This window comes from Leucopleurus acutus (assembly GCF_964270905.1).
Source record: "Leucopleurus acutus genome assembly, chromosome: 16".
Classification (NCBI taxonomy): Eukaryota; Metazoa; Chordata; class Mammalia; order Artiodactyla; family Delphinidae; genus Leucopleurus; species Leucopleurus acutus.
Genome location: NC_139158.1, coordinates 7775074 through 7789607, shown reverse-complemented (window position 1 = coordinate 7789607; position 14534 = coordinate 7775074). Strand labels below are relative to the sequence as shown.

General features: G+C 48.0%; 1 protein-coding gene across 10 annotated transcripts in view; it reads right to left on the bottom strand.

Moving 5' to 3' along the window:
- Nucleotides 1-5683, bottom strand: part of CUX1 (cut like homeobox 1) — a gene marked incomplete at its 5' end in the record, with an annotated part of 375083 nt that extends 369400 nt beyond the window's left edge. For 8 of the 10 annotated variants that reach the window (XM_082857328.1, XM_082857320.1, XM_082857322.1 and 5 more), the window contains one exon: nucleotides 5588-5683. In XM_082857328.1, coding sequence (XP_082713454.1) covers nucleotides 5588-5650 — 63 coding nt within the window. Of the gene's footprint in view, nucleotides 1-4003; nucleotides 4334-5587 lie in introns of those variants that run through there. The other 2 variants (XM_082857319.1, XM_082857321.1) reach the window with 1 other exon arrangement.
- Nucleotides 5684-14534: the final 8851 nt, after the last annotated feature.

The window sequence follows — 14534 nt, the reverse complement described above, 5'->3', positions numbered from 1 at the left end:
TGCCCAGCCAAAGACCGTTCTCCTCTACCAGCGTTCTCAGAGGAGAGCTGAAAAGCAGGACTGATTACAGCCCAGCAAATCCAAGACTGTGAGAACCGACAGCTCGACACAAATCAGCACCTAAACACCAACCGAAACTTGGTTCTTAAACATAAAGCAAAACCAAGGCTATTAGCTGGCTTTGAAAAGTAGAATAGGAAGAATGACTGAGATAATTCAGAGGGCCCACCGTGAACATTTTACTGAAATATCCTCCTAACCTGGTGTTTGGTTTGGTCTGGTTTGGTTGCTATTTAAGGTTACATCTCTAAATGTACTTAGGGAAAGTAATTTCTTTCTGAATTTGAAATGTTTATCAGGGTATAAGAAAAGGTACCCAAATGCTCATGTCAACAAATGCTTATTAAATCAGAAATCACAAATTTCTTTGCTCTATTAGTTATATAATACAGATATTAAATCGCTCGTCTAATTATGCCATTAAAGTTCCCCTTTCACTCCGTGATCCACACATGCACAGTTCTCTTGGGTGTCCAAGCACACACAGGTATCCCGTCCCTAAAACGCCCAGCACAGCTGAACATCAGGTAAACAGCAGTGGGGCACAGGGAGAGGTCACAGAGCCCCATTTCAAACAGCTTCAACAAAATGAATGGCCATAAGTAAGGAGTGTCTCTGTGCTCTGCTATAATAAGATTCAAACACAGGATTCCAAGAATTCCACCTGTTTCCAATTAGATACCAGAACTGCTTGAGTGCTTAAACCACATTCACTTGCTACTTATACAAAACAATTCTTCCGGGTTTTCTGAACATTTTAAGTATGTTAAAATAAGATTAAGGGTCTGGTTTAGACAATCAGAGGCAGGGGAATTTCAGCTGAAACCAAAACTATCTCTCTGCAGCCATAATGCAGAGCTTCAGACAAAACAACAGGATGAAATACACGAATTTCTATCTTTGACAATTACTTGTAAAAATCAGAACTGTCATAGGGAAAGCTACTATATATATATAATGTATGTATAATACATTAAATAGGTTTTTAAATAATTTCTAAAAATATATGATCCTGTATATTTAATGTTTATAGTAACTTTTAGTCAGCATTTATGTTATAGTCCATCAGATATACCTGTCTTTTAAATATGTGACACTTACATGAAGCCAAACGTGTGACCTGAAAAAGACGGAAGCACAGGTAGGAATCTGGCTTAGCTCTGCAGGATTTTTCACACGATGAATTTCTCTTTTTAAAAATGTACAACTTTTCCTCTAACAAATTTGTCCTTCCTTCCTTTCACTGAGGATGTTCCTTGTGCTTTTATAAAGGAGCTGAAAGGCACATGGATTTTCTACTTGGAGCCCTGTTTTCTCTCCTAAGACACAGAATATGAGCACAGCCTCAGGAGCAGTTTAGACTGCTGACTGCTCCAGGTAGACTCGGAGTGGAGGGTCTCCAAGCACAGCCTGGTGCTTCTGCACAGGGACACCCCCCCCTCCACACCACCACCCCCCAGCCCCGCATGAACCCTAGTGGGTTCGTCTGAATTGCATACAACAGGGCAGAGAACTTCTTCAACAGCCACTAAAGGTCTTGGGCTCCATCAGCTCACCAGACAGTATTTTTAATTTTAAGGTTAGCTCAGTGGATTAGGAGAGAGTCATTCCTGAGGGGACTAGCAATCTGTCCGTTTCATGTCACTAACTACCGGCAGGAGATGGGTGAAATTGGGGAAGCAGAAGAGGGCCTCTATGGACCCAACTGCCAGGAGGTGCTGCGTAACTCAACCCCTTCACTGACTTACACCTTTAAAAAAAAAAAAAAAAAGGCAAAACAAAAACCCAAAAAAAAACCCCTACACATAGTTTTGTATAAAAGAAAAAGAAAAAAAAAACTTTAATCAACTGATAATGACCCCCTTCCCACTCAATCTCAAAGACAATGATATTAAGAGAATCAAGAAAACAAAAACAGCAGTTGTGTGGAACCCCTCCATTTGTTTACTCATTATTTTATAAAGGGTCCTAGATGAGATACATATTTTAATCAAAATAATATACTTCCTAGAGGGAAGAGTTCTGGAGGGCTGGTAACATACACACTTCCTTCACAGGAGAAAACAAAATAAAAGCAACCAGAAAATGGACTTGCAGCAAAAATGAAACTGTTTTCTTATTTTGAAAAAGAGGAAAACATTTAAAGGTTACTTTTGCAGAGGTTCCTTAAAGGGAAAGGCTAGTCACCACGGAGGAATAACGAACGCCCTAGCCAGGCACTGGCAAAAAGCTACCCTAACATACAGAGTTACATGAGCTCATTTTAGAAAGTGTCCTCTTTCCAAACGTGTATTTAAAAGACAAATTTATACAATAGTGGTTTTCTTATTAAAAAAAAAAAAAAACCTGGTTTTTACAAGTCTGGGATAGGATAAAAACTTGTCCAACTAGTCTTAACAAGGCCAGATCACTGAAATTCCCATACCAACAAGACTTTGGGACTAAAAAGGAAACAAAATAGAGCTCAGTCTTCAGAAACTCTCTTCCTGGGCACTCACTGCACAGCCCAAGGCAGCTTCAAGTCAGACCGAGCAGAGGGCCCGGAACTCAGCCCCGGCTCCCCGCATTGTGGCCAGGGGCTCCCCGCATTGTGGCCAGGGGCTCCCCGCATTGTGGCCAGGGGCACAATTGCCTCAACTCACCTGGACCCTCCGAGACCCAGCCTCTTTACCACAACCCTCGCTGGGCTCTGCAGGCAACCCGATCTCGGTGTAAGGGGCTCTGGAAAGATGAGAAGAGTCTGAAACTAATGAATTCTCTCTTCTCAAACTGCAGTCCCACTGGCTCACTTACTGTCAGAGAATAGAGGTGACGCTAAACTAGATATCAATTCAAAAGGCCTCTTCAGGGCCCAGAGAAAGAACTAGTTTAGCCTTCTCCTGGAACTTGGGCGTTCCACAGGCAGCTGAAGGTTTTCAAACAGGCGATGAAGCGGCAATAGGAAATCATCGAAGGCCAAATCCTTATCTATCACCAAAAGCCAATGGCTGCTCAGTAAAAAAAACGATGCTCAAAGAATTTTTAAGGTTCAAGATGAACATCTGAAAGTGCATTCACATGAACTGACAGGGAAACTTTTCAGTAAAGTTACACAGTTAACCATGCTACCCTGAAGAACTAGCTAATCACCAAGGTGGGGGGGAACGGGGTCAACGAGTTCATATAATAACTCCCTAGAAACCAAATCCACCTCCCAGGCAGTTTTGCCAGGATGCTTAAAGAAGAAACCGCATTGGTGTTAAGCTAGAATGTCACGTTTAGGAAGACAAGAAAAAAAAAAAATTAAGGTTTGTCTCCTAAAACTCCACAACGGGTTTTACAGTAAGCTCAGGAATTAAATTATGGTAAAAGGGAGCTATTTTTACTAAAACAGGGTAGACCAATTTATCAAAAATGCCATTCAGCTGTGTTCATTACATTCAGGAATCTAATTTACACAATAGACACTTTGGAGTAATCTATTTTAGTCAATAAACACGAACTCCTTTAAGTTTTAATCTTATCGGAAATACATATTTCACATAGTCTTCTTGCTAGTTAAGTGAGAAATCTGAAGAAATTTCATAACGACTATGAGTCTGCTTTACCGCTCTTACGTAGGCAAGAGCAGAAAACAAGCACACACAATTAAAGTTGTCATACTCCGTTTATATACATTTTAATCCAATCCGCTTCACTTCATACAAGCCCGCATCTGGAGTTCATTTGCTTTCCTCCTAAAAGTACTGTAGGTCACTATCACCAGTCCTCCGGGTTAGGAAAGTTAGGCCAAGTTTACCTTCAAGCACACCTTTGAGTTGGGAGCAACAGCCGTCCCCCCCGGGACGCCGAGGGCCCACACCCCCGCCCCGGAGCGCCAGGCCGCCCAGGGTCTCTAAGACGCAGACACCCCCCCAACACCACCGCCAGCGCTCGCGGAGTTTCTGGCCCACACGCCGCTCACCTTCAACTTGGCTCCGGCTACGCACAACATCCACCTGGCAGAGTCCCGGGGCCGTCCCGGCGCCGCGAGCGCGGAGCTGGCTGGTCCCGGGCGGACCCCGAGGGCGCGCCGCTCCCCTGGGTGGGGGTTGGCAGGCAGGAACGCGCCCCCTGGGCACGCCTGCGGCTCGGGCGCCGGATGTGGAGCCCCAGCACGATGCCCCCTCGGCGCCCGGGGCTCGGCGCGTGGACCACGGCCCGGTATACCACAGTCCAGCGAGGCCCCGGGGGCTTTGGTTTCGAGAACCCGATCGGAGTAGGCATTTCGAAGCGGACCCGCCGCGCGGTCCATTGCCCCCCGCGGGCCCTGCTGGGAGGACAGGGCCTCGGAGGAGAGGATCAGAGAGAAGCGGGGGGGTGGGATATTTACTGGGGTCCGCGGGAGCCCCTGGGCGCGGGGAGAGGACCGCCCGGACAGGCGCCGGGGAGCAAGCGCCCCCGGCCCGGACAGACCGCGCAACCGCGCGCAGAGCCGGGCCTGCGTTCGGGGAAAGTTGCAGCCCTCCTCCGGCGCCCGTACCCGCGCCCCCGGGACACACGACACCCGGGCTCCGCGTGCGCGGCGCCCGCTGCCCCCAGCAAGTTTCCCCAAGCGCCCCTACCGGGGTCCCCGGCCGCGGAGGGGCCGGCTCCGCGCCGCTCCTGCAGGCACACAAAAGAGCGGGGCGGCTGCGGGGTCTGCGGGTGGCCCCCGGGCACCCGCCCGGACGTAAACAAACCCCGGGGTCCGCGCTGGGCGCCCCACGCCTGGCGGGGGAGCGGCGGCGCGGTCCCCGCCCGCTGACAGCCGGGGGCCGCGGCTGGGGGCCGCGGCCGGGGCCCGGGCCGGCCGGGTAGCGCGGACGCCCGCCCGGCCACCCGCCCGCCTGGCCGGAGCCCGGCCGCGCCGCCGCCGCCGCCGCCGGTGGCCGCTCTGACCCTCCCCCGAGCCGGCGGCACCACAGCGCCACCAGCCCCAGCTCCGCCGCGCCGGCGGCAGTGGCGGCGGCTGCTCCTCCTGGAGAGGCAGGCGCTTCACCCCCACAGCAACTCCCCACAAACTTTCCCCGGGAATACGGCGGGCAGGGGGCGCGGGGCGCGCGGCCGGGCGCCGCCGCCGGGCCGCAGCCCCCTCCCGGCGCAGCGCCCGCCGCCGCCGCCCGCCGCCCGCTCCCCGCTCGCGCGCGCACCCCGCGGACCGCCGGGGCCGCCCCCTCCCCGGTCCCGCGGCGGCGGCGGCGGCGGTGGCGGCGGCGGCGCAGGGCCGGGGGGGCGCCCGGGGTGGGGGCCGACACCGGGGGCAGCGGTGGCGGCGGCGGCTCCCGGCGCCATCTTGGGCTGATCGATGAATTGAACAAAGAGGATCAATTTCTGATCAAGCGAGTTATCAATGGGGGCCGGGGAGCGAGAGGGACTTATCCCCGACTCGGCCCCGCTTTCCCCGGCACCCCCCTCCTCCCCTCCGCCGCGGCCCCCCGGCGGCCGGGCAGCCCGGAGCCCCGGGGGAGGCCGCGACCGCCCGCAGCCCCCACCCCCGGGCGAGAGGCCGAGCGAGGAGAAGCCTGACCTGCAGCTGCTGTAAATCAAAGCGCTTCCAATATTGAAACATCGATCCCACATTGGCCGCCATCTTGAGACATATTGAGACGGAGTGAGAGGCTGATAGAGAGGGGGCTGGAGTTCAGGAGCCGCCAGGAGGCAGCAGGCGGGCGGCGCCAAAACCCGGCCTGGAGCCGGCCGCCGTCGCCGCCACGGAGGACGCGGACTCCTCCTCACGGCGCCGCCGCAGCCATGGCGAGCCCGAGCCGGAGCCGGAGTCGGAGCCCGAGGGCGCGGCGGCGGCCGCCGGGCCTCGCGTGCGCGGCCCCTGCCCCCTCCCCCCCCGCACCCGCCGCCAGGCCCGCGACCCCCGCCCCTCCCGAGCCCCCGGCCCCTGCGGGCGGCGGCCGCCTCCCCGGCCCCGAGGGGGCGCTGGAGGGCGACGGGAGGGGCGCCCCGGGCCCCCGCAGGAGGCCCCGGGCCCGGCTCACCTGGGGCGGTTTTCGGGCGCCGGGGGTCGCGGTCTCGGGCGGCGACGCAGCGCAGCCCCTTCTGGGCCCTCTGTTGGGAGCGGGCGGCCGTTTGGGAAGGGCACCGGCCCCGCGCCGCTTTCACTCGCCCTCCGGCAGGGCGCCGAGCGCGCGGAGCCGCCGCGACCACCTGCCCGAGCCCCGACCCCGCCTGGACCCGGCCCGCGGCTGCGGCGCTGGTGCGAGGCGCTCTGGCGGTCGGCTGCCGCACACCCTCTCCCTGCGACCCAGCCGGATTCAGAGACCGAGCCAGACACGAACGGCGTTTCATGTTGGGGGCACTGGAGCCGGGGGAAAGCAGCCCTGACCCCCGTGTCGCTGCACACGTTAATGTCCCGCACAGTGGCCGCGCGGTCCCCGCGCCGCACCGCGCCCCTGGTGGCCGGGGGTCCCGATGGCCCCTGTCCGCCGGAGCTGCGCCAGCTTAGGCCACGACAGGAAAAGTCTTGGAGCCCAGTTCTGTATCCCCCCGCACCGCTTAAGCGGAACAGCCTTAGAAACTTCCTGTAGTTCAGACACATCGGTTTGGGTGCAAAAACTTGGAAAGTGTGGGTACGCTCATAACAAAAAGCATGGCCCCTAGTTTACAGGAATGCTAAAATATAAACCCCAAAGTCAATTCTCTTTTGATTTCTTTCTTCGAAGAAACCTGGCAAGAAGTACGCGTTTTATGGTCGTCATCTTTAATTGATTATAACACACGTGAGTTGGAGTTTCCAGTAGGAATACTGTACTTTTACTCTCCCGCCCTTATTTTAACGTGTAATTAGTTAAAACAAATACCCACATTCCTCAATCTCGAAAATTATATGTAAATAAAATCTGTAAGGAACACAAAACATGTAAGTGGGATATAATTGCATTTCAACTGAGTTCGAGGGTTTAGCGTTGATCGTTGGAGTGAACTCAACATTTTTGAATGAAGGGACTGGAAGTGAAAGTCCCCGAGATTTGGAGAACACACTTGCCCCCAGGTCTGCCACTGGCGACCAGGAGCCTCAGTTTCGACAACGCGCGACTCCCGAGGTCTTTGGGGGGGGTTCCCTGGGCGTCCCGGCGGCAGCTTTGAGCCGCAGCAAGGGCAGGAAGCAGGTGGGTGGGAGCGGGCGGGCGCCGGGAGCCTTGGCCCCAGATGCAGTGACGCCGCGCCAAGCAGGGCACTCCCGACCTCGGGACGCCTAGGGCCGGCTCGGCGTGGGGCGCCCGAGCCCGCGCGCGCAGGCGGCTAGCGACCGCGCTGCAGCTCCGACCGCGCCGCCCGGTAGAGGGCAGCGGCGCCCCGACACTCGCGTCCTCTGGTCCCTGCGCACGTGCCCACCCGCGCGCCCCGCGCTTGGCCACGCCCTGTCCCAAAGCCAGGCCCCTAGCGGGAAACAGCAGTGCCACCTCTAGCGATTCCCGTCCCGACGAAATGCCACATGTAAAGATTCCTCCCGCTCCCACACTTGAGGGTACGTCTGCCTTCCCCTCCTATTTGTGCAGTGGCAGGCAGGTGAGACCTCGGAATTGCCCGAAAGGTACCTAGACAAATAAAATGTGCAAGGGCTTAAAAAAAAAAAAAAAAACCCTCCCGTGGGGAAGGCTCAAGGAAGGATCAGGGAAATGGTTTGGATTTGGTGCAGATGTTCTCAATCTAATTATCGTGTCGATCCCCAGGGTTTGAACCCAAAAAAAAGTGAAATATATATGACCTGTGTAATACTCCAGAAATACATCTGGTTGGAATTCAGGATTCTGAATCCACGGCAATATTTCAGAAATAAATTTGGATGAGTATTAAATACCCTTGTTACATTTCAGGTTATACTTACGTTATTTACATGCTAACTGGACTTAGTCGAAAAAGCACTACATTGAATGGCCCAAATGTTAAGCTCTATTTAAATAAAGTTTAGATTTCTTCTACCAAAGTTTTGAGATATACAAGGCTAATTGCTCTCTACAGGGGGAAAAAGGTTTAGAATAACTTTACCAGCACCACAAAATGTTACCATTTTAAAGGAAAAGCACTTCAGATAAATCACTGATCAAAGATTCCCTTAGCTGCCTGAAAGAATCAGCAGAGACCTAAAAAAACTTGTTAAAGTACATTATCTTTTTCTTGAGTATAGACATAGAATAAGAACAAATTATATCTATTTCAAAAGGCTATTTTCTTTCTTTTTCTTTCTTTCTTTTTATGTTGACTTTCAGCCTCCCCTTGGTAGATCAGGAGGACCTGCTGACATCCAAATATAGTGGATCTATACAAGCTGTGTACTGTATAAAATATTCAGAAAATGGAAAGGTTTTAGGACCTAGATCTCTATTAGCATCTACAAAGACAATGGAATAATGGCTATAAGAACCCAGAGCGAAGTGTGAGACAGAGGCAGGTTAGTAAGATAACTGGCCCAGGAAATGAGAAGTGTCTTCACTTGAAAACAATATTACTTAGAATGAAGCACAAGAAAAACAACCCGGAGACACTGATGTTCTGGCTCTCCCTTTAGGGAAAGAAAGCTCACAGTTCCCAAGTATATGACTAATTCACCATCCCAATCTTTCAAAAATCAAGCCCCAAGTAATCAGATGGGAAGACTGACCAAAATGATGTTTGTTCCTGAACCCTTTAAATAATTACAGTTTCGCACCAGATCAGACAAATAAATATGCGTCCAGAATGCCTAAATTTCTTTTCTGACCCATTTTATTTTGCCTATAATGGGGATGTGATAATACTAATGAATGTAACTTACAGAACACTGTAAAGCACTTTCAGAAGTTCACACTTTCCTGCCCTCCTGGCGTTGGTGGACCCTCCTGTCTCCCAACAGCTACATATAGTTGATTAAATCAATTAAGGTGAAAATTGGCAAATTCTCTAAAATGCCATATGGGTTGATTATTACTAAATTGGTCCTCCTTTGATAGCCCCAAGAAAGGAAAATATATTACCCTGTTTCCTAAAGATTCTAATTTAGTAATCGTTCTGATATAGTTAACCTAATTCCTTGAAGGAATTAACCATCAAGAATTTCTTCCAAACTGAAAAATGTCTTACAATTAGGGCATTATAAAAAAAGCCATCCTCTTTATCCCTCACAAAAGAGTCTCTATGTTCTAAGATCTTATTTATAATGAACTCATAAAATTAAGTTTCACTTAGAAACTTTATCTCCAGAAAAAGTTGGAGAATAGAGTTTTTAAGCCAACGCCAAGAATAATGAAAAAATTCAGAAATCTTCTGTCCTATGTGATATGCTTAAAAAGAAAACTCAAAAGAGATTCAGCTCTAAAACCTTAATTCACTTTCTGAATATTTTTGCATCCAAATTAGAACTGGTTTTGAATTGTTTCCAACAAGAAATATGTCAGATAACCAGAGACAATATATAATGCTAAATGTTTCCTTCATAACTTATTCACAGATAAACATAAAGACATGGCTACTTTTTGATGCACGGTAAAAAAATTATTCATACTCCTAATGAGTCATACAAGAGTCTCAGTTTTACAAATATAGAAGCTGAAAATTTATATCTAGGTATTCATTCAAGTTGACTGAATTTGAAAATGTTTTAAATTTAGGAATATCTAAGGCCAGACAGAAGTATTGAGACACTTTAAATTTGAAAAGGCCTTTTCCTTAAATCAAAAGATGATGAACAACAGAGGGAGATTACAGTGTCTTCCTTTTGTCTTTGGCGATGGCCTTCCAGAACAATTTGGCATGGACTATTGGAATAAATGAAAGGAAGATTCCAGATTCTTTTTTTTTCTGAAGCTCGAGAAAACCAAACAACTTTTGTTTTGTTTTTTAAATAATACTTTATGCTAATTATTTCTGAGTACACGATTCCCTGCACTATGTAAATACCCACCAAATAAAAGTACACATTTTGCTACATGTAATTACATGCAGAATACATAATTCATCTCTATATGCCAAATGTATGTGTAGTTGTATAATTGTACCAAGAACCTGCCAAACTTGTAAGAACAAACTATAATGATTTCTAAACAATAGACTCTCCTATTCACCAACCCCCTCAGCCTCTCTCTGGTGACAGCGTCGCTCAGTTCCAAGACCCTTTTTGGAATCTTCAAAGACTTAATTTCTGGCCCACCATTTAAGTCTGCTTTCCACTTCTGGACAGCATACGTCAGTGCCACTAGCTCTAGGTGTCTTTCCACACCTCTAACGATTACATTCTGTTCTCTGCGTGTCTTAAACAAAACAGCTCGCAGTTGGATCTTTCAGACAGAGCTCCGTCTTACGCTTGGAAAATACACCTAGCTTAATGGACTCAAGGGCTCGCTACCTTGGGACTTCCAAACCCCTAAGAGGGACCCAGGGCTTCTCATCACCCCGCAAGCGCCCATACCCCATCTCACCGGCCACACAGCCCCCTGCCCCAGTCTCTTTGTTACCAAACTTATATTCTAATATAAACTTTCTCGAAATTTAGAGTTTATTAGAATATCACATCTCATTTTCCCCTTTTTACTTCTTCCTCCTCATGAGAGGCCCACATACGTGTCATATTACATATTTCCTGTATGCTATTGAAATAAATACCATCCTATATGACTCTCACTGATGACATTGCTGAACCACTAGGAATTAAGAGTGTACATCATCATAGCATGAAAGGCTTGAAGTATGTAAAGGACTATATAAATATTATTATTATCTTGTTTAATGCAAGTTCAAGTTCTGTGCTAAGACCATATATTAGTTCCTTTTCTTTCCTCCTGGGAGATATGACCCCTATGCATTCTATTTATATTGACCTTTCATTATTAATATTGTTCTTATGATATCAGTTTGCCATCCAATATTTTAAACACACAACTATGTCCCTGGTGCCAGGACATATAGGGCAGGGACACCACAGTTTTGTTTTTTTTTAATTGTATTCATGACATGAAGCAAAATATTGTTCTGTTTCTCCCCAAGATCCTTGATGACACATCTCTGCAGTTGTGCAGTTGGAGTTGAATGAAGACTTGTTTTCACGAAATGTAATTAGATTTTCTTTTGTCATAAGCACTGTCAGACTGTATATTATATTTTTCCCGGGTAAGTGTGGTTTGTAAGATTTTGAAAGCTTGTTCCTATGGAAAAGAGGGAAGCTGATCTGTCTAGCGGGGAGTACAAAACTTTTTTCATTCCCTCAAGCTTCATTCACAGTAAATATTTGATCTAGTGTCAGCTTTGAGAATCTGTATTAGGATATCTTTAGAGGTTTAAGTAGCTAGCAGAATCTCCTAGGATGTCAAAATTTTGTTTGTGTGTGAGATAGAAGGGAGAAGCCAGGAAAGTGGGCCTCTAATCTAGCAATAATTTTTTCTTATTAAAATGCTCTCTCACTCACACACACACACACATACACACACACAATCTGGAAAGCATATATGTTAAAGAAAAGAATAAAATGCAAATACTTTCATCCCAGAAGTATTTCTGGTAACAGAACAAACAAACCAAAAACAACGAAATGGGACAACATAAAAGTCCAACAGTACCGAAATGATTAAATAAATGACGGAAGTGTGTAGCCATTAAAAATTATGTTTAGTAAAATACATAGTGACATGGAGAAATGTTTAGTACTTAAGAGGAAAACAGGATATATGGTGAGCTCAGTCACGAAGAATAACGTGTTCCACAGACACGTAGGATACCGAAAGAACAGTAGGTGTCTCTGGACAATGAATTTATGGGTAAGTGTTATCTTCTTTAGTATTTCTGTATTTTATATAATTTCTACATGAGCATATGCTACTTTTATAATGCAGGAAAAGAGCAAATATTATTTAAAGTAAGGCTGGTGAAAAGCTTGGTATGTCGTGTCTTTCAACAGTAATTTAACTCTAACCTAGAAGGGATAGCGTGATCTAGTGATTACGTAGACAATTGAAAACAAAGAGAAAAATCATGTCCTAATTTTGCCACTGAGCCACTGTTTGGTTTTGCCTCGGGTTTCCTGCCTGTGAGATGGGAATCATTAATATTTCCTTGTAAAATGCTTTTGAGTTCTCTAAGGAAAGATCCTATAAAGGTGCGAAGTGTTATTCTATTAATGCTAATTGAAGTCCACAACTTTGGATGATGAGCCGTGGTAATGCCAAGTGACCTGCAGTTCCTGCAAATGACCCATTCCCACTGAGCTCCCATTCCCAATTCACCAAGTCAAAAAAGACCCTTGCCCTATCTGTCCAGGCAGCATCTAAACGGCAGAGCTAAGGTGAAGCGGTTTTATTGACGCATATAACCACAGGGTCGGACATGGGCTGAAATTCTGGTGAAAAGCGCTTTGACCTTGAGCACGATGTCTAACCTTGCAAAGTCTGTTTCCACAGCAGGAAAGACAAAAGGTGTTTGAGAGAAACTGAAGCCAGATATGAGGCCAGATGCCAAAAAGACAAAGGTGTTTGAGAGAAATTGAAGTCAGATATGAGGCCACATGCCAAACTGGCTGTGCAGGATTCTGTGTTCTTTAAAAAGGTTTGGGGGTTGGGGAGCAGATAAGGATGTAACCAGGAATGCTGGGATGTCCACTGTCCAATCACCAATCACTATCTGTTGAGTAAAGCACTCTGTCAGACACTATAAAGAAACACAGAAACAGTGGAAAAGGTCTCTGCCCTTAGAAGCTTACAGTTTTAGGGGGGAATAGAGCAATAACATGTGGGTGGGGTGAGGAACAATGATTCAACTTAAGCAGAAGACAAACAATATCCAGGAAAGGAACTGATAAAAGGCTGATACATGCCATAGCATTAGCTTGGATGTGAGCAATGAACTGAGATTCATTCTCAGTTTAGATGAGCGAAAGATTTCGGAAATGATGGGGTGCTGGACAGGGCAGGATGTAAGAGCTGGAAAGAAGGATGGAGGGTATTTGGGGTCAGGAAAAGCGGGCACAATGCAGCACAGACTAAACTCATACAAAGAAGGGAAATGGTGCGTGGGCTGTTCAGCTGGGAGCCCAGGAGGTGGAGAGCAGGCTGGGATCTTAAAGGCTGGCCAAATGGGAAGATGCTGGTGGCATCTTGGAAGAGGCAAGTGGGAGTCCTCCACTGTGGATGACGAGCTGTGGTGATGCCAAGTGACGTGCAGTTGCTGCGAATGACCCATTCCTACTGAGCTCCCATTTCCAACTCACCACGTCAAAAAAGACCCTTGTCCTATCAGTCGAGCCAGCATCTCAACAGCAGAGCTAAGGAGAAGCAGTTTGCATTGAAGCCCATAACCACAGGGTCAGACATGGACTGAAATTCTGGTGAAAAGCGCTTTGACTTTGAGCATGATGTCTAACCTTGCGTAGTCTCAGTTTCCACAGCAGAAGCGCTTGCTTCATTATGTGCAGGAGACTTCAACGAGAAAATCCACAGAAAATGCTTTGAGCTCTACCTGCATACACTAAGCGCCCAATAAAAGTCAGTTGTTATTATTTAATCTCATTCAACTGCATTATATCCACCTACCCTAACTTTGTTTCTCTGCACTCACGCTTATATCTTAATACCGTTTTACAGAAGAGCAAACTGAGGTTCAGAGCACCAAAAAGTTGTTTGACGGAGAGGTTGAATTTCTCAGTCAGGCTGCCAAGCACATGTTCAATTTTCTGATCACCTCTTAATGTCATGATCTCAGCTGCACCCTCCCAAATGCCTTTCTGAAGCAACTGATGTGTTTATTTATTTATTCCTCCAGCAAATATTTATTGAGGGCCTACTGTATGCCGGGTCTGGAGCCTGAGGGAGTTCCCTACTCCTTCTCCTTTGGACAGCTGAGCACCGCGAGAAGAAATCTCAGAGTGAGAGGGGAACTCTCCTCATGGCCTTCCCATCCTGTGCCATGTCATTGCTGGTTATTAAACCCCTTTCACTTTCCTGACTTACATTCTTCATGCCACAGCGCACTGTAATCCTTCAGCCTTCTTTGTTTTGGCAATGTAAGCCCTCATTACCAGAATAAAATCTTTCATAGGTCTGACCTTGGGGAGGGCTATCCTAATATTCTGCTTCCAGGCCTGTTTATCTGGGATCTTTCATTTCAGAAATCAGGGCTGAGACCACAACCACCAACAGAGAAGCCAAGTTTCCTGCTTTCCCAAATGCAACGTGAAATAAAGTCAATTCAAATCTGCAGTTGCTCCTGAAGTCTGTATCAGGCTGGTATGGTGTGTGTGTGTGTGTGTGTGTGTGTGTGTGTGTGTACACGGGCATGTGCACTAGGGGAGCAGGTGGGATGGCAAGGTGGCGAGGGGGGGGGGGGTTGTACATAAAGCCACATGAAATGCAGTAGCTCCTGCCCTGGTGAGAGTCTAAAATCTGGCTGAAAAGACTTTAAAAACATGTAACTGGTTCCATCTTATAGGTTATTTGATGGGATAAGAAAATAATATCTGATGGAGGTAAAGGCCCTGAAAACCCAAACACACGCAGGTGCGT